A 27,367-nucleotide genomic window follows, 5' to 3' on the forward strand; every position below is an offset into this window, starting at 1 on the left:
ACATTGCTATAAAGAAATGCCTGAGACTGGGTAATTTATAAAGAAAAGAAGTTTAATTGGCTCACGGTTCTGCAGGCTGTACAGGAAGCATGTTACTGGCATCTTCTTGGCTTCTGTGGAGGCCTCAGAAAACTTAGAATCATGGCAGAAGTTGAAGGTGGAGCCAGCACTTCATATGGCTGGAGCAGGAAGAAGAGAGGGAAGAGGTGCTACAGTCTTTTAAAAAACTAGACAGATCTTGGGATAACTCACTTATTCATTATCACAAGAACAGCACCAAAGGGATAGTGCTAAACCAGTCATGAGAAACTGTTTATATGATCTAGTCACCTCCCACCAGGCACCACCTCCAAGACTGGGTATTACAATTCAATATGAGGTTGAGTGGGGCACAGATTCAAAGCATATCAGGTGCCTATTTGACATTCAAATGAAGAAGGTGAATAGACAATTGGGTATATAAGTCTGGGTGGAATGGGTTGGGAGTATCAATTGAGTATTGGAAACACATAGATAGTATTTAAAGCCATATGACTAGATGAGATACAAATGAAGGGAATATAGATTTTTAAAGGGGGAGAGAGAAAGTCTCAACATCTGAGCTTTGGGACCCTCCAACACATCGGGGAAGTTGGAAGAGAGAAATAGAGAAAAACCAGAAATATGGTGATACAGAGAGCTAAGTGAATGAAGTGTTTCAGTGAGACAGAAGTTGTCAGCAATTCTTGGTAGATGAAATAAGATAAGTACTAATAATTGACCATTGGATTGAACAGTGTGCACGTCATTGGTGATCTTGATAATGCTCAGCAGAGTGAATTTAAGCTGAAGTGAATTTATGGGAGGAGAGGAATTGGAGGCAATGAGAAGAGACAACCCATTAGGAGTTTTGCTGTAAAGTGGGGGACAGAAAGTTGTTCTTTGGGAAAAGAGGAGTTAAGAAGTTTTTGTTTTTTGTTTTAAGTATATGTTTTAAGATGGAGTAAATAATAATCATGTTTGTATATTGATGGGAATGATCCATCAGAGAAAGAAAAATTGCTGGAGCAATGTCTTTGTCCAGTCAAGGGGGATGGGATTTAGTGCATACGTGGAGAGGCTGGCATTAGATAGGAACATAGACAATTCATCTGTTATGACAGAAGGGAAGGTGTATTATATGGATATAATTCTTACATAGTAGGTGGGAAGATGTGGTGGGGCTTTTGAAAATTATTTTCTAATTTCTTTTTTCTCAGTGAAATCGAAAGCAATGCCATAGTTGAAAGATAGGATAGGGATGTTAGAGACAAGAAGAGAAAAAAGTAATCTAGGAGAATGAGACAGGTAATACCCAAGGGGAATGTAGTCTGATTTCTGGGCAGAATTAAAGCCCCATTTGAGATTAGTAGTCATGAATTTAAAGTGACATCAGCCAGGTGTGATGTCTCACACCTGGAATCCCAGCCCTTTGGGAGGTAGAAGCAAGTGGATTGCTTGAGCCCAGGAGTTTGAGACCAGCCTAGGCAATATGGTGAGATCCTGTCTTTACGAAAAATACAAAAATTAGCCAGCTGTGTTAGTGCATGCCTATAGTTGCAGCTGCTAGGAAGGCTGATGTAGGAGGATCACTTGAGCCTGGTAGTTTGAGGCTGCAGTGAGCCATGATCATGCCACTTCACTCCAGCCTGGGTGACAGAGGCCCCTGTCTCAATAATAGTAATAATGATAATAATAAAGTAGTATCAGTTAGCAGCCACATTAGCTACACAATTGCAGATGCCAAGTAAGTAGAAAGTTGGGCTTTTGCTGAGCAAGTGAAATGAAGTCAGAGATAAGTTGTCAGTGTATACAAGAGAGTGATTATAAAACATGAATATTTGTGATTGTATTTTTCATAATAGCCAAAAGCTGGAAAAAAAACCTAAATGTTCATCAACTAATGAACGAATATACAATGGAATATTAGCCATATAAAGAAATGAAGTACTGTTATATGCCACAACATGAATGAACTTTGAAAACATCATGCTCAATGAAAAACCAGATTTAAAAGGCTACATGTATGATTCCATTTTTATGTAGTGTTCGTAATGGGCAAATCCACAGAGAAGATAATTAGCGCTATGATTGCAGCTGAGTGGAGGAGTAAAAGGGAGTGACAGTTAACAGGAACATGGTTTCTTTTTGGAGTGATTACAATATTCTGGAATTAGATAGTGGTAATAGTTGCACAACTCTAAACATACTAAAAATCACTTTAGAAAGGCAGATTTTGTGGTATGTGAATTATATCTTACTAAAGCTATTATAAAAATAACATGTTAGTTCACTAGAAATTTGCTTATCTCAAACTCAACAAATTAAACAGCTCAGAAATTTATTCTAATCTAACGTAGGACTAAGGTGAACAAGTAGCTGTGTTACAATGTTTGCAGTCTCTTTTCAAGTTTGAAGATTACAGTTGTATTTTTCTCAAACATCCCTCAGTATTAAAATGTAATTGGCTAAGTTGCAGAGCTTGTGAGGAGAGACCAAATCTGGCTCTGCATTAATTACTTAGTATATTCATCTCTCCATCCCTTCCTTTCTCCTTCCAATTAACAAACCTTTACTAAGCTATACAAATCACCACGCACTATCCTAGGTACTACCGGTGATACAAAGATGGATTGGACTTGGTCTCTGCCCTTGAATGTGAGGTTTAGTGGGGAAACGAGTTTAGGAACTTGGACCACTTTTATTTTTAAGATGAGGCTACTCTAATTGTTCTTCAGCATCCTCCTATCTATAGCTTATAGATAAAGTATGCACACAAGGCATATGAAACTTACTTGGATCTTCTTTAAGCTTGAAATATTCTTCCTTTTTTCTCACATTCTTTCTCCTGTTACTTCAAAGTATTTTGGGGCTTATCAGATGAAAACTCATAATAATTTTCTTTCTTCTGATGCTCTAGACCTGAAATGTTTTTTATAAAAACTTCAAAATTCAAAATTATGATGTATGTTAGGTAAAGTATGCATACTGGTGCTGTCTGCAAAATTAATGTTTACCTTGTAGAATTTTGTGAGGGGTCAGTGAGAATATATAACTCATATATGGAAGTATCAAACACAGTACCTGACACAAGCTCCTCAATAAATATTATTGTACTTTCTCGCTTTGCTAGGATCTACAAACACTGATTTTATATATAGAGATATGTTGAAATTACAGATAAAGACCTAAACAGACAAACCCTAATTCCAAAGAGTTTGCCATTCATTGATGGAAATTAATTGGTTCAGAGATGTTGGCCATGTCTACCTTATTATTTAATAACTTAATTAACTTACTACAAATCTATTCATGTTTTCCATCTTGGATTTTTATATCATAAAAATGTAGAATTCTTAGCTCATGAAAAATAGATAATTGGATAATGCTTTTTAATGATTATGAGCTAATTATATTTTGAATCTCATGCCTAACTGAAATGTAATGTTGCATGCTGGGCTTTGAATTTACTAAAAAGTTCTTTTGTTATCTTCCTAGAATGCAGCTGGTTTGTCAAAATCCAAAGGAAGCCGAATTGGATTTGATAGCATACAGTGGGTATGTAGAATAAATTAGAACTTTTTCAATCGTAATGTTCATTTAGTTCATTCATTTACTCCATAATTATTTGTTGAATGACGACGATAATAATAGCTACCTTGGGTGGTGGGGGTCCGGTTAGTAGTAGCAGGTAAGGAACAGGCCCTTTACTAAGTGCTTTATGTGCAATATCTTACTTAGTTCTTAAGGAAACTTTAAAAGTGAGTAAATATTGTTACTCTCAGTTTACTTAGAGAGATTAAGGTTAGTTGGCCAATAATTTGTTAAGACCAGATTCTGTCTACCTCTAAAACCCTCATTCACTGAGCTGTGGTATTTCCCTAAATAAATGAACATGTGATTCAGATTTATTTGAGTAAGGGAAAAGTAATGATCAGGAATAAAAATCTATTCAACATAATTTCTTTATAAGATGAGGGGAAACCAGCAATATATACAATATATCCTTGTTTTACAAATTTCAGAACCTGCACATTGACTGAATATATTTTCCTATGTTTTAAAACTAAATTTAGAAAGAAAAACATTGCTGTGTTACTAATAAAAAACAACTTTTATTCTATTAGTAAACATTATGGGAATGACCAGATATTTCTTGATACACTTCAGTCTTTGGCTTCTCTATAACCAGAGATGTGGAAGGCTTTAAATTAGAAGTGAATTTTCAGATCACTGAAAAAAGATCACAAGCAGTGGTCTTTTTAGATCATTGCTAACACTAAGTAGATTTGAACTGCTGTTTAAAAAGTAAAGTCTGGGATATCCTGTTATCAGTCTCCTCAGCTCTCTATAAGTATCAGTGTAAAATTTAATTTGTTAAAAATAGCATTCGTTTTACTCTGTAAATTTAGGGTATTCTGAAAATAAAGGTAAGCATGATATACTTGGAATTTATACTACCCAGTCAGTTTTAAAGATTTTAGATTAAATTAAAAAGGGGTATTTTCTATGCTTCTCTGTAGCCCTTCTCTACCTCCATCCCAACCTTACTTAGGAAATGAATACACATAATACTTGGACCAGATTTATCATCCTGTGGTTAAAATAATTGGCTGAGATTCAAAATTCAGTATTTAACAGCCAAAGGCAACAGGGGTGATCTGTCATAAATTTTAACATTATAAGATGTGATGATACTTGGAGAAACATAAATTTTTCAGATTTGCCATTTACTAGGAGGCTTCATCTGTACACTGAAGAGCAATTTCAGAAAAAAATTTAAAGCTGTAGTAGCTTTGGTAGTATAAAAGATTTTCCTTTATCAGTATTAACCAACAACATTCTGAAAACATTCCCAAACCTTTTCATAAATAGAGCAGTCAGAGTAGGTACAGGTTCACTGATACATTTTAAAATGGAATTTGTGAATAATGTAAAGCTTAATAGAAAAGGGTAGCTTGACTCTCTCCTTTTCATTCAAGAGATGATCCTTGAGGTGGGAGAAAATAATGGATTTTTTTCAAAGTCTTTACTTCCATGGTACACAAGCAAAAAGTTGAAGAGCAGCTTACCACATTCAGTGAGTTCTCTTTATACTCTTTTACATTGAGGGGACTAAAAAAAATGGTGAATGTGGTCAATGAATCACTATATTTGCAAAATCACAGGAAGGGAGAAGCACTGACATACTGTCACTCTAAAGTTTTAGAAGGAATAAAAGGTGAAATCTCATCAATAAGTTTGATATTGAGCCCTGGTAAAATTCTAGGGCTCAATGTTTAATGAGTTATTAAACAGATGACTTGGGAGGACTTAGAAAAGAAAATGATCATAATTAGGAACTAGCCTTTTACTAAGAACAAGTCCTGCCTAATTTTATTAGGTTTTAATAAAATTTTAATACAGAGACAGATGAATAGGCTATTATGGTCTCAGCCTAACTTCTTTTCAACAAGATGTTTTTCATTCTTATAAACAAAATGAATTACTGAAGATCAGATAATAGTGATTTAGAATTAATTGGATTTAGAATCAATTGGACATGTTTTCCAGGAGCATTAATGATTGTATTGAAAACAACTTGGAGGATATGTTTAGAAGGTGAGTTATAGAATCTCTCCTTGACTCTGATGTACTCTGATTTATATTAATAATGATAATGAAGTGGTGTGTTCATTATATTTGTATTTAACACCAAGCTGAGATCCATTCAACAAACATTTAAACACCTTTTATATAGTAGTTCTGTTATCTCATCTTTCTTCCAAAACCACTTCTTTCTTGTTTTTTCCCTAGTATAAAGCACAGAAAGCAATAACCCTAAAAGACAAAAAAATAGCTAAATTAGACTATTAAAATTTTAAACTTCTACTCATCAGAAAACACCATTAAGAAAATGAATAAGGATGTCACAGAGTAGAAAATGTTCGTAAAACATGTATCTCACAAAGGAATGGTATCAAAGATATATGAAGAACTCATTCAACTCAGTAATAGATTTTTTGTTCATGCCCTTTGTCAAGTTGAGGAAGTATTTTATTCCTAATTTGCTGAAAGTTTTAAATCATGAATAGATATTGAATTTTGTCAAATGCTTTTTATGTATTTAAATTATATTAGTTTTTCCTGTTTATTCTGTTGATTTGTCAAATTTTATTGGTTGATTTTTTAAATGCTAAAGTACCTTTTCATTTGTAGGATAAATACTACTTGGTCATGATATTTACTTTCCTTTTTAAATCTTTTTTTAGTTATTAGAATTGATTTTCTTATTTTTTATTAAGTATTTTTGCATCTGTGTTCATGAGGGATGGTGGTCTATACTTTTTTCGGTAATGTCTTTGTCAGGTTTTTTTTTGAGGTGCAGTCTCTGTTGTTGCCTAGGCTGGAGTGCAGTGGTGCAGTCTCAGCTCACTGCAGCCTCCACCTCCTGGGTTCAAGTGATTCTCCTGCCTCAGCTTCCCAAGTTGCTGTGATTACAGGTGGATGCCGCCACGCCCAGTTAATTTCTGTATTTTTAGTAGAGATGGGGTTTCACCATGTTGGTCAGACTGGTATCGACTCCTGACCTCAGGTGATCCACCTGCGTCGGCCTCCCAAAGTGCTGGGATTTCAGGCATGAGAAGTTTTGCTATTAAGTGTTGCACTGGCCTCATAAAATCAGATAGGAAGTATTTTCTCCTGCTCCATTTTCTAAGAAAGTTTTTGTAGAATTGATATTATTCTTTAAAACTGATAGAATTCACCAGTGAACGCTCTTAAGTCTGAAGTTTTTCCTTGCTCTTTTGAGGGCAGTTTTTTTTTCTAACAATTTCAGTTTCTTTAATAGGTATAGGGCAATTCAAATTTTTTGTTTCATCTTATGATAGTTTTGTTAAGTTGCATTTTTAAAGAAATTTGTCTGTGTCATCTAAGTTGAATTTTTGGTGTAACATTGTTTATTCAGGCTTTTTACTTAGCTGTTTCCCACACTGAATTAATAAAACGCTATAAGGCAGTGATTATTGCATTCCTGGCATTTGCATAATATTCTATACTAAAAACAAATAATGAGACTGATTCCTAGCTTTATCTCATCCTTTCTTTAAAATTCTTAATATTTTATCTATTTATTTATCTTGTACATATTTTTATGAGTTCCTTTAGATTTTCTGAATAAGAATGTATTCTTAATTTCATGAAGCACCTTTTTGATCAGCAAACATTTTTTTAAATTAAGTCTTGCTTTCATTGAAGTAGGCTTTTAGGCAGTAGTGTATGCCAGATACTTATCTTTGCGGCTCTTAGGTATTACTTACTCCTAAGTGTGATTTAGTCTGTTTTCATTCTGCTTTTGAAATTTTTTCTTTCAGTAGGGGACCCGACTTACTATCCAGCAGATTTATATTTTGAAATATTGCAGCATTAGAAAAGCACATTATATATGGCAGTCATCAAGCAGGCAGTGTATTTCGGTCTGAGTCTTTTGCTTCGAAGGATTATTAAGTAGCATTACAGATATAAAGAAAAATGGTACATACAACTGTGTTTTGTTTTTGAAAGATTAACAATACTGATTTTTAAAAGCTGACAAATAGTTCTCCTCTGAATTTTACTTGAAAAGATTTAGCTAATACTAAGAGAATAATTTTGTAAGGCCCCACATTTTCATGTCAGATACCACTTCCTCTGAAATTTCTTATCCTTTTGATGTACAGTAAATTTGTAGCTTTCTGGTCTGTACTTTTATAATATGTTGTATATGTTTTTTTCGTTTTGCTTTGTTTTTGTTTTTGGTTTTTTTTTTTTTTTTTTGAGACGAAGTCTCACTCTGTCACCAGGCTGGAGTGCAGGGACACAATCTCAGTTCACTGCAACCTCTACCTCCTGGCTTCAAGTGATTCTCCTGCCTCAGCCTCCCAAGTAGCTGGGACTACAGGCGTGTGCCACCACACCCAGCTAATTTTTGTGTTTTTAGTAGAGACAGGGTTTCACCATGATAGCCAGGATGGTCTTGATTGCTTGACCTCATGATCTACCCACCCCAGCCTCCCAAAGTGCTGGGATTATAGGTGTGAGCCACCACACCCAGCCCACGTGTTGTAAATGTTTTTATTATAGCATATTTTACCTTATGTTGAAAGTATTCATCTTTCTTAGAAGATTGCTTATTGAGACCAGAGACCATATGTGTTATTTAATTGTTTATATTTTTTAGCACAATGATAAGCATGTATCTATTGGTTAAATACTATACATTCTTATACAATGAATGAATAAAAATGTAATAAATAGGCTATTTTGTTGGTTTATTGAAATTATGAAAATTCTTTTTCTTTCAAACAGCGTGCAGTTAAAAAATTTATTATGCTAACATCCAGCCAAAATGTACCAGTGTTTCTTATTGATCCTTTGATATTGGAATTGATTAACAAGAACTTTGAACAAGTCAAAAATACTTCTTATGGCTCCACTTCAGAATGCAAGTTTTTCTGTGTTCCAAGAGACTTTACTACATTTGCACTGCAGTATCACCTAAGGAAGAATGAGGTAAGTGATTTGCTTTCAGATAATGGAATATGTCTCTTTTTACAAAATAGTATGGTATTAGGCTAGTTTAAAATGTAAAACATTGGCCGGGCGCGGTGGCTCAAGCCTGTAATCCCAGCACTTTGGGAGGCTGAAGCGGGTGGATCACGAGGTCGAGAGATCGAGACCATCCTGGTCAACATGGTGAAACCCCGTCTCTACTAAAAATACAAAAAACTAGCTGGGCGTGGTGGCGCGTGCCTGTAATCCCAGCTACTTAGGAGGCTGAGGCAGGAGAATTGCCTGAGCCCAGGAGGCGGAGGTTGCGGTGAGCCGAGATCACGCCATTGCACTCCAGCCTGGGTAACAAGAGCGAAACTCCGTCTCAAAAAAAAAAAAAAAAAAAAAAGTAAAACATTAACAAATTTTCTTAAAACACTTCATAAATTGTATCAGGAATATTTTTCAGCTTTAAAAAACAATACAATTAATCACTAAGGCAAATAGGGGATTTATTTTTCTTATGTAATGAGAGGTTAAAAGGTTAGTGGCTATTGATATTAGTTTAGCTAGCCACTGATGTCAGAACTTGTATCTCTGAAATTCTTTACTCATTTCCCTCATTATCACAGGATAGCTCTCATAACTCCAGATATCACATCCATGTTCACAGCAGGAAGACGAGAAGAAGGATGCTGTTTTTTTTTTTTGCCTGGGGAGACTCCTCAGTATCAGTATTTTTAGGTCATTTCTGTTGAACTGTTTGGTATCTCATTGAAAAAGCCTACAAGGCTCATAAATAATTTTTACAAAAAATATTTTATAATATCCCTTTATTTTCCCCAAATGAAGTTCATGGAAATTATAACCTTCCTATATACATAATTCCCCAAATCAATATAATGTCTTAACTATAATATAACGTAGAAATAAAAGGAAATGATGTGTATTTCAGTGTGCAGATGTTCCAGCATGACTATACTGAAAGACATAATAAAGTAATTCAGATGCTTGTGTTTAGAAGTAGGATCACAGAATGTAGTAGCGACAAATATAAACTTATACTATGAATGGCATTATTGTTGGTAATATGATTTTCCAAAGTAGTGAGCAAGTTTCCAACAACAAAAAAGTAAAATTGTCTCTACATTGACATGACTATTGTATTCCTGAAAAATAAAGGCTCAGACAATTATAAACAAGTTTTTCATTATGTGATTATCTGACAGGACACTTGAAATTTAGTACACAGGATAGATTTTCATATTTTGAATTATAGTATGTCTAGTGTTCTTGGCCTAGGACTCTAAATGCCAATTTATTAATATGATAAACTAAAAATATCCCCACAAATTTCTAAAATGTCTGTTGGGTACAGTCCCACTTGCCTCGAGAACTATTATTTTAGAAGAAGGGGAATATGCTACAATTGGCAAAACTGATACTACCATAGTCAGAGGAAGAAGCAAAAGCTCAGTCATGCCCAGAATCAGCACATGGGTTCAAGTTTATCCTTTTATATATATGACGTCCTACTATTCAGGAGATTCAAGAGCCCTTGAATTGTACCCTCGAAAACATCCCCCAGTGTGGAGCTAATTAGATTGTTAGATCTAATAATGAAAGGCTCCATTTGCATGTGATTTTTCTTTATTAATGTCATTACCATAAAATGAGCAAACCTCTGCCAAGGCAAACTGGGAGTGGACTTTTGCAGCACAGCCTTGACCTAGGCCTTTATATCAGTTGATCAGAACAACTATTTTCTTTTTTACTTCTCTTGTTGATGGTTACAAGAAAGCAAACCATATCATAATTCTGCCTATTTTCTCTGCCGGTCTTTCCTCCTATAACCCAAGGTCACGTTCCTCTCAAGATCTGGCTAGCATTTTAAATATTTCCTGATTTATCAGCTGATAATGCCTTTCTTTTATTCTATTCAATAGTCTTTCTCTGAATTGGCTAACCCCACCCTCAATCAGTGCTTTCTACTTCTTAGGTGCACCAAAAAAGAAAAGGGAAAAAGGGAATATTACACTTGATAATGAAACAAATGATGTTGGAAAATGAACCTTGTCTTATGTTATGTTTGTTTACTTTCTAATGCTTTGCATTATGGTGGTGTTCTATTATGGTAGTACTTTAAGGTGTTGGGATATAAACTATGAGATGAAAGAACTGTTTTTTTGAAGTACTTCTGAAAATAAAGGTTATAAAAGTTAAATTAAGAATTCCAAGTTTAATTTTAAGCGCTGTTCTTAAATCAACATTTACTTTATAGAAACTACTCAAGAAACACTAACATGAGCATTCTCATTCCAAGGAAGGGATTTGTATTAATTTTCATAAAGAGAGTCTTTTTTTTTTTTTTTTTTTTTTTTGGAGACAGGGTCTCACTTTGACACCTAGGCTTGAGTGCAGTGCGCGATCTTGACTCACTGCAGCCGTGACCTCTGAGGTTCAAGCGATCCTCCTGACTCAGACCCACAAGTAGCTGGGACTACAGGAACATGCCACCATACTCGGCTAATTTTTTGTGTGTGTTTTTTGTAGAGATGGGGCTCCACCGTGTTGCCCAGGCTGGTCTCAAACTCCTGAGCTCAAGTGATCTGCCTCACTCTGTCTCCCAAAGTGGTGGGATTTCAGGAGTGAGCCACAGTGCCCAGCCCATAAAAAGAGTCTTTGGCTGTATCTTTTCTTCTACATACTTTGTATTTTTGCTGCTTTCCTTTATTCTCCCACCACTACCTTCTGCCCATCACCCTCATTTAAAAATATTGTTACAGAGCAGATTTGCACAAAAATATGGCTCAGTTCAATATAAGAATTACTTTAGTTTTGCTCCTAGTATTTGACTGTAAATATTCAATGTTTAAATGTTGTTTCTTGATGTTTGATGCTTCTTTGGTTCTAGGAAGGCTGGTTTCGGATAGCTGAGAATATGGGATTTCAGTGCATAAAGATTGAGAGCAAAGATCCCCGCCTAGATGGGATAGACTCACTTTCTGGAACTGAAATCCCCCTGCACTATATCTGCAGATTGGCCACTCATGCGATCCACTTGGTAGTCTTTCATGATAGGAGTGGCAACTACCTCTGGCATGGCCACTTGAGACTCAAAGAACACATTGACAGGAAGTTTGTTCCCTTCCGAAAGTTACGGTTTGGTCGTTATCCAGGAGCTTTTGACAGGTAAGTTCAGAGTCAAAAAGTGAAATGTGAAATCAGTGTTGTTCAGTCATGAATTCTTGCAGTGTTTTTATGTTTGAGTATTGAAATCTACTATATAACTTATCTAAGTGTTTATAATAACATTGTTCTTAATGCCTCCAAATTAGAAGCCACCCAGATGTCCTTCTACAATAAAAGGATCGGCCGGGCGCAGCACCTCCTGTCTGTAATCCCAGCACTTTGGGAGGCCAAGGCAGGAGAGGTCAGGCGTTTGAGACCCGCCTGGTCAACATGGTGAAACCGCATCTCTACAAAAAATACAAAAATTAGCTGTGCGTTGTGGTGGGTACCTGTAATCCCAGCTACTGGGGAGGCTGAGACAGGAGAAGCACTTGAGCCCAGGAGGAATGGAAATTGCAGTGAGCCAAGATTGTGACACTAACACACCAGCCTGGGCAACAGAGCAAGACTCTGTCTCAAAAACAAAACAAAAACTATAAAAGAATAAATAATTTTTGGTATTCATATAGTAAAGTATTACACAGCAGAGAAAAATAAACTAGAAGTCTGTGCACATTGTGGATGAATCCTACAATGCTGAATGACACAAACAAGGCACAAAAGAATGTAAATACTATGATTACTTTTATAAAAGTTCAAACACAGGCTAAATTATGTTCATGGATGTATACCTTTATAGTAAAAGTATTAAGAAGACTAAGGAAGAGTTACCAGAAAAGACTGGATAGAGAAGTCTAGACAGAGAACTACAGGGAAGCTGGCAGAATTTCATTTCTGTGGTGGAGACTTTGGTGTTTACTTAATAATTCATTATTTTGTACCTTTGTGTTATATGTACTTTCCTGTATATTTTTTAAAACTGTGTGCCAAAATTTATCTTTGGCTCTCACAATAATAAAAATGCTTCTTCTGAGAAACAGTTATTTGAAAAATCTTAAGTAAAATTTGATTAGCTATAGTTTGTAATAGTAAAAATTACAGGATTAAAAACATTCTTGAAGTTATACTTGGAGTATGAAGTTTCTAACCTAGAATTGTCCTTTTTATTCTCCTTTTGAAATCAGTAATAACGATGTTACAATCTGTTTTGAATAGCAGAATCTTGATGTAAAGGTAGCAGTAAATATCTGTAAGGATTTTCACATTAAAAACTCCTTCTCAGCAACATCTAGTGAGACAATGCTTATCTGTTACACTTGAGAAGTGTAAGAGTATGTTTATTCTTGCCTTCTTTATACACACACACACACACACACACACACACACACACACGTTTTCTCTCTCTCTTTTTCTCTCTAGAATCATGTGATATTGCCTTCTTACTAGTACTTAAAGTCACATATTTCAGAACGACTGAAAAAGATATTCAAAACTGAAGTCTTCTACATTTTTTGTGTATGAAAATTCAAAATTTTTCTGAACCAAGCCATATTTTCAAAATAAAATGACCAAAAAAATGAGTAGAGATGGAGAAAAATACTTTGCTTTTGTTTTTGTTATTGGCTCCTCTTATTTTAGTCAAAAATCTTTTTTTTTTTTTTTTTTTTTTTTTGAGACGGAGTCATACTGTTGCCTGGGCTGGAGTGCAATGGTGCTATCTCAACTCACTGCAACCTCCACGTCCTGGGTTCAAGCGATTCTCCTGCCTCAGCCTTCTGAGTAGCTGGGATTACAGGTACCTGCCACCATGTTCAGCTAATTTTTTTTTTTTTTTTTTAAGTAGAGACAGGGTTTCACTATGTCAGCTAGGCTGTTCTTAAACTCCTGACCTCATGAGCCACTCACCTTGGTTTCCAAAACTGCTGGAATTACAGACATGAGCCACCATGCCTGGCCTTAGTCAAAATCTTAATACTCACTGTTCTCTTGCCAGTTTTTTGCATTTCTTTTTCTTATTCTGTATTTCAAATAACCTTCTTTAGGGAGACATTATCTTTTAGTTTTTTAAAGCTTTGTGAATTTATTTCAAAGTTTTATAACTCAGTAAAGTTCAAAATTGTCAGTTACTTATTAAACATAAATGTGTGACAACAGATAAAAACTGTCCGTGCATTGTAAAATTTTATACGAATGGGAATGGAAAACTCTCAAATAATATTTTTAGAGTATGGGATGCAAAATGCATAAGATAGATTTGCAGATTAGCATTTTACCCATTAATGAGACTCTCAGGCCATTGTATTTAACTTGTGTGACTTAAGTGTTAAAAACATTTGCTTCTCTAAAAGTAAACTGATAATTAAAAATTATGTCACATAACTTTTCTTTCTGCTTAAAATGCCAAAGTATGTATGAACAATTGCAAATATATAAATATATAAACACATTAACCAAAATAATTAAAACTCAACCATTGTTTGATGTTAGATTTTTCAAGGTCTTATTAAAGTTGCTAATTGATAGCTGAAGTAATTGATGAAAAGATCCTTGATGTTTAGGTATTTTGCTAATGTTTGATATTTTTAAGAGGTTGCCAGTATTCTGGGTTAAATCCTTTTAATAAATTTTGTATTATTGTTATTATTTTATTTTACTTTAAGTTCTGAGTTACATGTGCTGAACGTGCAGGTTTGTTACATAGGTGTACATGTGCCATGGTGGTTTGCTGCACCTATCAACCTGTCATCTAGATTTTAAGCTCTGCATGCATTACGTATTTGTCCTATTGCTCTCCCTCCTCTTTCTCCTGACCCCCCATTAATAAATCTTAACTTTTGTTTTCAGGCCAGAGTTACAGCAAGTTACTGTTGATGGACTGGAAGTTCTCATTCCAAAGGATCCAATGCACTTTGTAGAAGAAATGCCACACTCTAGGTTTATTGAGTGTAGGTATAAAGAAGCTCGAGCATTCTTTCAGGTTAGAGACAACCAAATGTGTACTTTTAAATTAAAGAAAATGTTGGGATTATTTTTAATATTTGAGGATGGTAAGCTGAAGGGACTTACGGAAAATGGAAAAGTAAACTTTTTTTTTTTTTTGATGTGTTTATTTTCTTCTGGCTTGTTTTCTTTCAGTTTTTTTAAAAAGTAGATTAAAAATTAACCTTAAAAAACTACTTGCTAAGTGAATTGGTATTTATTTATTGTTTTATTTGAATAACCTTAATAAATTTAGCACTGGCTTCTGCCTTTAGTTAAGATAGCCCATTAACTTTGTAAAAGATGGGGTATTCTCAGTCCAAGTAGGATAAAGCCACTATAGAAGATGGATCATGTAGATTTAGAAAAGACTTCATGAAAATATAGTTTGTTTCAGAGTTGGCATTGAATTTTTTTTTTTTTTGCATTTATGAAGGTTTTTGAAGATAAATGCTACACAAAGACTAAGTACTTTTAAAACTTTATTCTCCTACTGCAGCTTTCAATTCAATACACATTTAGTGAAAGCTAAATATTCCCAGGCTTCTGGCCCTGGGAATATAAACATGATTTTGAAAGGCATGAAAATCCAGCTCTAAGAGATGACATGAAACACAGAGATACAGTAAAAACAGGCAAATTTACAGTGGGGTTTTGGTACCCTAATTCTTTCACTTGCTCTTTATTTTCTGGGGTTCCCTGCCAAAAAGAGCTATATCCACGAGGGAAGAAACACAATGAAGTATGTTACTGTCAAGTGCCCAAGACCTACAAATCAGATTTTTCTAATATAGTATACTGGCACCTAAAGCTGAGTCCTGACAGCCCAAGTGCGCCTTCTTGCCCTGTTTCCTTAAGTCATTGTGTAGCTCGGAAATTTATGCAGCCAGCCTCATGAATAAAAAGCTGAAAAACCACGTGTGGATGGGGCTACTTTAATAGAAAAGTACTGCCTGACATATCCCCACCACATAGTAACAGGACGTAGAAGAGATGGAGTTTTATGTTTAAACTTGACGACTCTTCCTGTCCTAAGGGAGTTTGCTCTGGTTGTCATCTCTGTTATGCAATTATCACAGTGAATTATGAATATCTATCTTTTCCTCTTACCAAATTTTATGAACTTCTTGATAACAGGCATGTTCCTTTTTTTATTTGCCTGTGTTGGCCCAGTATCTACCGTACAAAGAAAAGATCCAGTAGGGTCAGTTTTCAAATTAAAATGAACGTACATGTGTTTGAACACTTGATGGCGCCAAACAGTCTTAAATACAATGCTTGGTGTAAATCAATGAATTAATCTAATATACCTTATAAAGCAGTCTCCTTTTTTTTTTTTAAATAATTTTTTTAAAAACATTTTTAAATACATAAAGCCTGCAGGTACACTACCAATAGCTTTTTTTCCTGAACTACTTGGTAGTAACATGTTGACCAGATGCCCCACAACTTCAAAAAATTTATTTTTAAAAAAGGGGAACATTCTCTACATGTCCTAATATTAAAGTTAGAAAATTAACATGTACATTTTTACTATTTAATCCCTGTTCAAGCTTTGTCAATTGTCCCAGTAATAACCTTGGTAATAAAAGGATTCAATTCAGAATCACATGTTGTCTTAATTTTCCTGTCTCTAGTCTTCTTCAGTCTGGGACAGTTTCTCAGTTCTTTTATTACTTTCATGACTTTAATACTTTTGAAAATTACAAGCCAGATGTTTTGTGCAGCGTCCCTCGTTTGGGGTTTGTCTGGGGGTTCCTCGTGTTAGATTTAGGTTATACTTCTTTAGAAGGTTAGAAGTGGTGCCCTGTTCTCATTACGTCTCATTGGGCACAGCATAATTTTGTTTTGTCCCATTACTACTGATATTCACATTGTTCACCTGATTAAAATGCTGTCTGTGAAATTTCATATCTTCACCACTATGAAGTTTCTGTTTTTCACTTTGTAATAATAAGCATCTGGCAAGAAGTTACTTTAAAACGATGTAAATATTGTTTTCCTCATTACATTTTCAGTTTATTTGTTCATATCAGTATACATTCATTGTTTTCTATTTTATGCAATGGGTCCATTATTTTCATTATTTAGTTTGATCTTCAGGTTGTTCCATATTTGGCCAGTTGAAACTCCTTCACAATGCTTTCTGTGTCTTTTTGACTTGTCTCAGTTATTTTTTGAACACTTTATTACTTTTTGGCACTATAAGTTATTCTGGGTTCATCTTGTAATTTTCCTACCTTTACCCTGAAATCAGGCATTTCTTTAAGTCCTGTTTCCTTTTAGAAGCCAAGACCTAGATGCCAGGTATACCCATTGCTATTTGGGTTTTGCTGCAGACAGTTTCTCTCAGTGGGCAGGGACAGGGTGTGTATGTTTGTGTGTATTTATTTCTGTATCTATCTATTGAAACCTGTGAATTCACATTGATATCTCCAGTCAAGTTGTAAGTTCCAATTAAACACCATAGAGTTCATTTCCATATTTGTGACTCCCTTCTCAAATAATGAGAAACTTGACTCCCATTGTCCTTAATGTTTGCTTATTTGTTCAGTCTCCCTGTATGTAACGTGTCCTCCCCTCCCTAGCCCCACCACATGGTTGTTCTTCTCACCCTACCTGGGCATTGCTATCCCCTGCTGAGCTGCACCCAGGTAGAGATACTCTTCTTACCCTGTTCAGGCTCTGACTTCCCATACCTGGCTGCTCTTCTGCAGGGAGGCTCTCCTCATCCTGCTTGGGCTCTGACTTCTCACCCTGGACACCCACCTACTGTCTTCATGTGGATTCCCTCATTACCTGCCCAGGCTCTGACACCCCATACCAGGCAATCCCTTTGCACAAATACCTTTCTTGCTCTGCCTGATCTGCTGGTTTTAGTATCGAATAGTTCAGGAAAGGAAGGAGACATTATTTACTTTTAATTATTTTCTTAATCTACTATGCAATTCGAAACTAGAATAATATACATATTCCTGAATTTGATTTTGTTTCAGCAAAAACCATTACAAGGTAATTAATGAGCCCCAGCCTGTGGAATATCAGTGAAAAACCAAAAGGAAAGTTGGAATACCTGTACACCTGACCCAGGAATATCTAGAGAGCAACATTCTTGTTTTACTTCTGCTAATTTGCTCTAAGATTTTGGACAATTTTCTGAGCCTTAGTTTTCTTAGCTACAATAAAAGTTGGTACCTTCTGTCATCTTATTCTTTGACATAAAATTTGTGGTTTTGGATTCCAAGATTCTTCTTGGGCTTTGTGTCCCCATTTATTGACTGAACAGGAAAAATTAAATAAACATGATATTTAAATTAGAATATTAATTTAGTCTTTTTTAGAGGAATAGTATTTCTAAGATTTGTACTTGGATTTTTATATAATTATTTATTTTATTTTTAACTTTATTTTAAGTGCAGGGGTGCAGGCCCAAGTTTGTTACATAGGTAAACTTGTGTTGTGGAGGTTTGTTGTACAGCTTCTTTTACCACCCAAGTATTAAGCCTAGTACCTGTTATTTTTCCTGATCCTTTCTCTCCTTCCACCATCCAAAAGGACTCACTGTGTGTTGTTCCCCTCTATGTGTCCACCATGTGTTCTCATCATTTAGCTCCTACTTACCAGTGAGAACATGCAGTATTTGGTTTGGTTTTCTGTTCCTGTGTTAGTTTGCTAAGGATGATGGCCTCAGCTCCATCTGTGTTCCTGCAAAGAACATGATCTTGTTCTTTCTTACGACTGCATAGGATTCCATTGTGTATATATACTACATTTTCTTTATCCAGTCTATCATTGGTGGGCATTTAGGTTGATTCCATATCTTTGGAATTGTAAATAGCGCTGCAGGGAACACCCACATGCATGTGTCTTTATAATAGAATGAATGATTTATATTCCTTTCGGTATATACCTGATAATGGAATTGCTAGGTCAAACGATATTTCTGTCTTTAGGCCACTGAGGAATCACCACACTGTCTCCCACAGTGCTTGAACTATTTATACTCCCACCAACCATGTATAAGCATTTCTTTTTCTCCACAATCTCAACAGTATCTGGCGTTTTTTATTTTTATTTTTTATATAGCCATTCTGACTGGTATTAGGTAGTATCTCGTTTTGGTTTTTATTGCATTTCTCTAATGATCAGTGATGTCGAACTTTTTTTCATATGATTGGTAGCCACATATATGCCTTTTGAAAAGTGTCTGTTCATGTCCTTTGCTCACTTTTTAATGGGGTTGTTTGCTTTTTCTTGTAAATTTAAGTTCCTTATAGATGCTGGATATTAGACCTAATATCTATGATTTGCAAACCATAGTTTGCAAAAACTGTCTCCCATTCCTTAGTTACCTGTTTATTCTGTTGATAGTTCTTTTGCTGTGCAGAAGCTCTTTAGTTTAATTAGATCCTATTTGTCAGTTTTTGCTTTTGTTGCGATTGCTTTTGGCATCTTCATGAAATTTTTGCCTGTGCCTATGTCCTGAATGGTATCGCCTGGGTTGTCTTCCAGAGTTTTTGTAGTTTTGGGTTTTACATTTAAGTGTTTAGTTCATCTTGTACAAGCTATTTTTAAACGAAAAAAAGTATGTATACTGTATATAAAGTTTATAATAGATGTTTACGGTATATAGGTGTATGCATGTATGCAGTTTAACACATACTAGGATCAGTTCTAAGAAATGGAATTTCTGGCCAGGTGCAGTGCCTCATACCTGTAATCCTAGCACTTTGGGAGGCCGAGGCGGGTGTATTGCCTGAGCTCTGAAGTTTGAGACCAACCTGGGCAACATGGCAAAACCCTGTCTCTGCAAAAAATACGTAAAGTAGCTGGAAATGGTGGCATGCACCTGTAATCCCAGCTACTTGGGAGGCTGAGGCAAAAGAATCACTTGAACCCAGGAGGTGGAAGTTGTAGTAAGCCAAAATCGCACTACTGCTGCTCTCCAGCCTGGGCAAAAAAAAAAAAAAGAAAAGAAAGAAAGAGAAGGTGGAATTTCTGAGAGTGTCACAGTGTCATGTTAGGAAAGGTATATCGGGGTGGGAGTATGTCGATATGGGGACAATACCAGCAAGAGGTAGCTGTCAGACCTGATGTTTTTGTAGAGCACAAAATTTTCATATCTGCTATTTAATCCTTTCGGTCACTCTGTGTAATAAAGCAAGGATTCTCTTTAACAGATAAGAAAAGGGATGTTTTAAGATGTCAGTTACACTGTCATTGTTAGTGGAGCATGGACTGAGTCCTAGATCTCTACCTCTTAACTCCAGGCTTTTCCCACTATAGCAAGCATTAGAATGTCTCTCATTCCAGTCACATGTTGTAAGAGCACTTATGGCTTTGAGGAAAGGGTTGTGTTCAAATTAAAGAAGAGATCCTGTGTAATTTGTATATTCTGTAGACAGTGACTTATCTGCAAGAAACTCTTCTTCCTGAAGGTAGGGTACTTTTTGCTTAAGATCTATATAGTCCATCTGGGATCTATATTCTTGCCTGCTGTATTGTAAAAGAATCACAGGATATTTTAGAATGTTGCAGGCATGGGAGGGGCTTAGTCAATCATTTATTCATTTGCGCATTCATCAGTATGTGTTTTTCAGATACTGTGTGCCAGGTCCTATTCTAAACCTGTAGATACAGCGATGAAGAGATGTGTATTTGCCCTCAGAGAACCATCTTTACAGTCTATTGGAGGGAATATAAATAAATTGATGATTAGGATTAAATATGATATGAATTATAGTAAAGGTATTTACAAGTAGTAACTATTATAAGCTTGTTAAGGAAAAAGATATTTTATTTGTCTTTGTATGTCTAGAACCAAACATGATTCTTTGTTCTATAAAGGTTGAAGAGAAACACTTCCTTAATAAGAACTGGAAGAATAAATACATATGTCTTCCTGAGAAAAACGAGTAATGTTTCTCAGAGGTTGGAGCTGAGACCTGAAAGATTTTGTTGGTCAGGGGCATATCAGACAAAGGAAACAGCGTATATAAAGTACGGAGGCTTGAAACGTTGTGGTATATTTGAGGAGTTACAAGTTATTATGGTATATTTGGGGATTTAAAAGTTATGATATGAAGTGTGAGGACTGTGCAAATGAGGCTGGACCCCAGTTGTCAGGGACCAGAACACAGTGTTTTTGTCCACCGGGACAAGAAGTTTAAATTTTGTCCCATAAGTAGTGAAGCATCCCTATAGAATTTACAGTGCTTTCCTCAGCTCCAGAATACTCTAAAAATGAAGAGAATCAGAAAAGCAAGATGAATAAATGATAATATTTTATGACCTTATAATTTGCAAGACATTTTTCTCCTTTAATCTTCACAGCAATCCTGCAAAGTATAATAGTTACCCTTAAACTACAAATGAGAAAATTAGATATAAGAGAGATTTGTTTATTCTTACATTCTCTCATTCATTCAGCAAATATTCAGGCACTATTCTACCCACTGGAGACATAATAATAAAATGAATTCACTTTCCTCATAGAGCTTATATTCTTCTGATATGATTATGCCTGTGGTCACAGCTAAAAAGAAGTATACAAGATTTGATCATCTGATTCAAAATCTCAGGCTCTTTCTACCCTACTACACAGTCTCTAAAGACTAATAGAATCACTGAATGGTGAAAACATTATTAAGTTCATTTTGTTTCAGCTGTTTGTAGCTCTCATAATTAGCCTTATTTTATCCTGACTGTCCAGGTACTAAATTGTGATGTAGAGGAGGGAGCTGATAAAAGGATGTCTCATCCTTTGGAAATCCTGGTTCTATTCTTTCCCTTTTAATTTCTCCTAGAATTTACTCTTACATGCTTATTTTAATGTGGGACAAACAAGTAACTATAAAATGGGATTTTTATAATAGAAAAAAGATGATATGGGGTTAATTTTCTTTTTTTTTCTCTCTTTTTTTTTCTTTTTTTCTTTTCTTTTCTTCTTCTTCTTCTTCTTCTTTTTTTTGAGACAGTCTCATTCTGTTGCCCAGGCTGGAGTATAGTGGTGTGATCTTGGCTCATAGCAACCCCCACCTCCCGGGTTCAAGTGATTCTCTTGTCTCAATTTCTTGAGTAGCTGGGCTTACAGGTGCAGGCCACCAGTCTCAGCTAATTTTTATATTTTTACTAGATATGGGATTTTGCCATCTGGGCAGGGCTAGTCTTGAACTACTGACCCCAAGTGATCTACCTGCCTTGGCCTCCCAAAGTTCTGGGATTAAAGGTGTGAGCTACTATGCCCAGCCTGGGGTTAATTTTCAAATTTAATTCAGATGCCACAGAAAGTTTCCTAGAAATTTAGAAATGGCTGTAATCACTGACTATTTATTATATCTGTAGCAGTACCTTGATGATAACACTGTGGAAGCCATGGCCTTTCGGAAAAGTGCAAAGGAATTACTACAGCTAGCAGCGAAAACATTAAACAAATTGGGAGTACCATTCTGGCTGAGCAGTGGGACTTGTCTAGGTAAAATTCTTATGACTTTCCATTTGTCTTTTTGTCATTTTGTCCTCTGTCTTTAGGAGTTACTGCTTGAGATGACAAAACATCAGTGATATTTGAAGTGTCATATTTATAGACAGAATAAACATGAGTGCATGCAGCAAGGATCTATTGATTTCTTTAAAGAAATTAATTTGAGAAATATAAAAAAGAATATTAGGCCATGTTTGTGTTTGCTAAAAATTATAAATAGCATGTATAAAATTTGTATCAGAACACGTAGACTATGCAATAGTGCCCCCTTATCCATGGGTGGTACATTCCAAGACCCTCAGTGGATGCCTGAAATCTCTGATAGTACTGAACCCTATATACACGGCTTTTTCCTTTTGCATACATACCTATGATGACATTTAATTTATAAATTAGGTACAGTAAGAGATAAACAACAATAAATAAAATGGAACAATTTTAACAATAGTATAATAACAGTTGTGTGTGATTTCTCTGTCTCTCAGAGAATATTATTTTACTGTACTCAGTGTTGTTTTTCTTATGATGATGTGAGATGATAAAATGCTTGCATGTTAAGATGAAGGATGTAACATTACGATGTAGTGTTAGACTACTATTGAAAACTTCTGGGCAAATCAAGGAATGTTTCGCCGAGGCTAGGGCTGAGTCCTGAAAGATTTGATGTAACACTTCTGAGTTGTTTATTTCTGAAATTTACCATTTAATATCTTCAGACTGTGGTTGACTACAGGTAACTGAAACTCCTAAAAGCAAAACCATGGCTAAGTGGGGACTACTATAGTTGATTCTCGGATAAGCCTTAAATTAGCATTTTATTATTTCATCCCAAAGATTGTTATTGCCTTTTAAAATAATTATTTAAAACCCTCGTTTCTTTACTTATGTGCCATACAAACAGCTTGCATTGCTCCAAATGTTTCTAATAAGAGGAACATTGAAGGGAGTGTCTTAAAGTCTTCCATCAACCTTTCCTAGGTCATTGTTAGTATCACTAATTGGATATCACTGTTCGTCTGACATGAATATACAGACTTTTATATAGTCCTTAAACAAGTTGCTATTAAAATCTGTGAGTGATTTCTGGGTCTCTGTCCACTGTCCGTTAAATTAAACTTCTTTGGAATTTAGAATTATTTATAATCTTAAATTTTGTTTTGTTTTTGTTATCTTTTGATTATCATGATAGTTAATTATAGCTGTATTTGCTTTTTCTTTATTATAACCATATTTGTACAAAAGTTAATTCAACTCCTGCCTTAATAGGGTTGCCATCTAATTTATTGTTCACTTTAAGAGACTTAAGAGTGAAAGGAAGCACCTTTAATTATGTTCAGGCATAAACTGGGATATATGCTTATCCTATCTATTAGCCTTTGTTGAGAATTTGCACTGTTCTTCCTGCCAAGGAGCTTACTACTAGAATAAGCCAAAAAAAAAAAAAAAGTACATATCTCACATTATGTGATATTTGCTTTAAGGTTTAATTTTTTAAAAACAAAATTGTTTTATAATGTGTATCATCAAAGATACTTCTTAGTCATTTGACATGGTTTGTTTTGAGTTTTTAGTCCCATGTTTTTTTTGACTTAAGGGCATTTGTGAGGGAGTTGTATTAGATGATATTTAAGAAACCTATTTTTAATGGTTTATAATTCTTTAATAGAATTATTTTAGAATTCCAAACAATATTAACCAGTAACAATGTCTATAAGGATAATCGTAGTCATGTATTTACTTTTGAAATAATTGAAATGGAATGATTAGGAAGATCATACGGGAGACCCAGGAGTCCTTAATAATATTAAGGTATATGTTTTATTTCTTTAAAACAATGCTATAGCAACTAACTGAGAACACATACATGGTAGACACTTAGAAATATCATTTGGCAGTGTGTTGAAAATTGAAGCTGTTACTGCTTTTCTGTTTCATATGACTCATTAGGTAGTCACTGTTGAGAGCTGCTAGGTTCTACAAATGATTACTCAAGAAAAATACATTGGTTAAGCAAAAGATATGCAAAAATATATTTTGCATATCTTAACGGCCCCCTCTATCACTAGAGATTAATTAAACATTCTCACCCGCAACTTATTATTAAAGCTAATGGTTTATTCAGAAACTAAAATATATCATGAAAGTTTTTGAGAAAGCTGAGAGTGCTCAGACAGTGAAAATAGATACATAGATAGAAGGTTCAGGTGTCTACTCCAACAAAGTCATTTAGTTTGAGATTTAATTTTTAAAAATAATTTTGGTAAAGCACCTTAAGTCTAATCCTATGAAATAAAATCCATTTTGTACTCCCAGCTACTTGAGAGGCCAAGGCAGGGGGATCACTTGAGCCAGGAGTTTGCGTCCAGCCTGGGCAATATAGTGAGACTCTGTCTTTTTTAAAAAAGAAAAAAAGTGATTGTTACAAATATTATTTGTTGTAATAACTATTTTTTTCCAACCTAAATTTTGTTAAAAAAATTTAATCTTCTTTTTAGGATGGTATCGACAATGCAACATTATTCCTTATAGCAAAGATGTCGACCTAGGAATTTTTATACAAGATTACAAATCTGATATTATTTTAGCATTTCAGGATGCAGGACTTCCACTCAAACACAAATTTGGGAAGGTCAGTAACAAAAGGTGGCTTCATTTCATATGTAACATATCTCAATTGTAAAGCTTAAATTAAACAACTCAGATTTGGTTAAGAATGCTGCATACATAATTTTATCACTCAGTACTGACTAGGATGAGTTCAGCAGAAGCCTATTACCACTTGTAATTCCTGCACTATCTAGGGAAAAGCCAGAAAATCTGGCTTTCTATTGGGTTAGTGTAAAAGTAATTGTGGTTTTTGCCATTACTTTTGCACCAACTAATAATGATGAGAAAAGAAGGATCTTGAACTCTTATTGGTGAATTTATTGCTATTATATTAGGCAACAATGTAATATAAAATCTATATATATGATATACAATTAATATAATAAGTAAGAATCCCACCCACCCTACCTGAAGTTACATTGTTTCTCATGAGTTGTTTAATTTTACAGATGTCATTATCAACATAAAATATTCCATTGATTGCTAAGGGGTAGAAATTATTTGAATCATTTTAAGTAAGTACTTCAATTTCTTGTTCATCTTACATGTCCTAGGTTATAGTAGTTTGCTCAGAGGTCAACCAGGGATAAGTCATTGTAGTCTAAATGAAATCTCCCTCTAGACAGTTTGATTCCTATGCCATAAGCCCATGATCTCTTGCAATCATTTTGTTCTTAATTTGCTTCTTCCCAGAAAGGTGTTATCTTACAGTAAGCAAGTAAAAATATGTTTAGTCACCAGAAAATTTTTTCTTCCATCATAAATAATTATTCTATTTTACTAAAAAATATAAATAAAATATTTTACTGAGGTCAAAGTCAAGTAACAGAGCTCTAGTTATTCAGCAAACCTAAGTCTGGCACTGTCCTTTGCACCTGTGACACAAAGATGAATAAATGATAGTTGTTACCCTTGAGAAGCTCACTTTCTAATTGGGAGGGGGAAAGACTGCATAAATAATTATTCTGTGATTAGTGCTGTGGCAGACAGATGTACCAAGTCCAATGGGAATGTAATTATTTGTATGGTAAGTTTTCTTTAGGGAAATGTTCTCAGAATTCTTTATTTTTTTTTAATCTTAACTTAGAATTCTTTTTCTTTTTTCCGTGTGTGTAATATAATGACCTAACCTATTTATGTGGCTATGAGGAATACCTCTTTACTTAAGTATTTATTTATTGATTGTTATGAGAGACTTGTTTCCTGATAATTTTATTTGGTTATTAAAGGAAATAATATTTCCTTGGTTCTTTTCCTTCTTTAGTCGGAAAGCTGCTCTGGAATAGGATATTTCTTTTTTTTTTTTTTTTCCTGCAGTGATAATTACCATAAGTCATTTACTCTGAGTTACCATCAATTGTAAGAAACAACATTATTTTAGATGCAGTTAAGAAATTAAATGATATGTTACTGATGCATCTCAATTTCAGAGGTGCTTTAATTTGAAAAAAAGTACATCTTCGAATGAATACTCTGTATATGTAAAATATAAGAATCTGTTTCTTTATTTAAAAAAAAAGTTTTAAAAAATGTATTTCCTTTGTTTCAGTGTGTGAAGGTTTTTATCTTTCCCATAGGTAGAAGACAGCTTGGAGCTATCCTTCCAGGGAAAGGATGATGTAAAACTTGACATTTTTTTCTTCTATGAAGAAACTGACCACATGTGGAACGGAGGCACTCAGGCCAAAACAGGAAAAAAATTCAAGTATGAATCAAATAAGTACTTATAAAGGCACTGCAGAAATAATTTCAGGAGGTAGAAATAAAGAAGTAACTGAAAATGAAAAGAAAACCAAAGACCGCTTTCAAGACTCCATTATTAGCTAACACTTTCTTAGCTTATCCATACAGTCTGTTTATGCCTGTGACGTGAGAATATCTATAAGGACAGTTTATGAGGAGGAATTGTCTCTGGGTTTGTCAGTTCAAGCTGATGATGCAGCTGGTCTATTCTCAGTTCTGGGAGAGAGAATGGGAACCTGAAGAGCTTGGGTTTTGAGTCAGGCTGACCTGGGAAACCTTAGCTCCAACCTAATTTGTGGCCTTCAGCTTTTTTGAACAGTAAGCACTTTATCTATTACATTAAGTAATAGATAAAGTCTGTGTGTCATTTTACATATTCTGAACATTTTACATATATTAACCCATCTAATCCTCACAACAACCTTCAGAGGTAGATATTCTGAAGCCAGTGTGCTTGCTGTTGAATACCAGCTCTTTATTTTACCAGCTGTGTTAACTTTGAGCAAGTTATTTTAACCTCTCTGCTTAAGTTTCCTCAACTGTAAAATGGCAGTTATACTAAAAATTGCCACATAGAGTGGTTTTAAGGATTAAAAATTAATATACAAAAAGAGCTTTGAGTAGTGTCAGGATGTCCTGAGTGCTGAGTAATTATTAGCTGTGATTACTACTACTACTGTAGTAGTACTAGTAGTAGTAGTAGTAGTAAAGAAAACTATTTCTCTTCTTAGTCTCGTGAGAAATATATAGATTAGAGACCTGTATAGTTATCTCGTTTACTGTTACATCTATTCTTATCTATTCTTAGAGAACTTCTATGAGAGTGTTACCTTTTTTCTAAGAAAGATCATTTTTAGAGCCAAGTATTAGAATCCTGTTACTCTTAAATTTCCTTCTAAGGCTTGAATTTTTTCTCTCACTGATATGATCCGAAACCTGCAAATCTCAAAAGAACTG

General features: G+C 34.8%; 1 protein-coding gene across 7 annotated transcripts in view; it reads left to right on the top strand.

Annotated features, from left to right (window-relative positions):
- Positions 1-27,367, top strand: part of FKTN (fukutin) — a 67,642-nt gene that overhangs the window by 19,128 nt on the left and 21,147 nt on the right. For 5 of the 7 annotated variants that reach the window (XM_010335994.2, XM_010335995.2, XM_074395121.1 and 2 more), the window contains 7 exons: positions 3,517-3,576; positions 8,344-8,547; positions 11,441-11,718; positions 14,443-14,575; positions 21,922-22,051; positions 24,556-24,689; positions 26,245-26,372. In XM_010335994.2, the coding sequence (XP_010334296.1) occupies positions 3,517-3,576; positions 8,344-8,547; positions 11,441-11,718; positions 14,443-14,575; positions 21,922-22,051; positions 24,556-24,689; positions 26,245-26,372 (1,067 nt within the window). Of the gene's footprint in view, positions 1-3,516; positions 3,577-4,234; positions 5,099-8,343; positions 8,548-11,440; positions 11,719-14,442; positions 14,576-21,921; positions 22,052-24,555; positions 24,690-26,244; positions 26,373-27,367 lie in introns of those variants that run through there. The other 2 variants (XM_010335997.2, XM_074395122.1) reach the window with 2 other exon arrangements.

The sequence above is a fragment of the Saimiri boliviensis genome, chromosome 2, assembly GCF_048565385.1.
Source record: "Saimiri boliviensis isolate mSaiBol1 chromosome 2, mSaiBol1.pri, whole genome shotgun sequence".
In the NCBI taxonomy this organism is placed as follows: Eukaryota; Metazoa; Chordata; class Mammalia; order Primates; family Cebidae; genus Saimiri; species Saimiri boliviensis.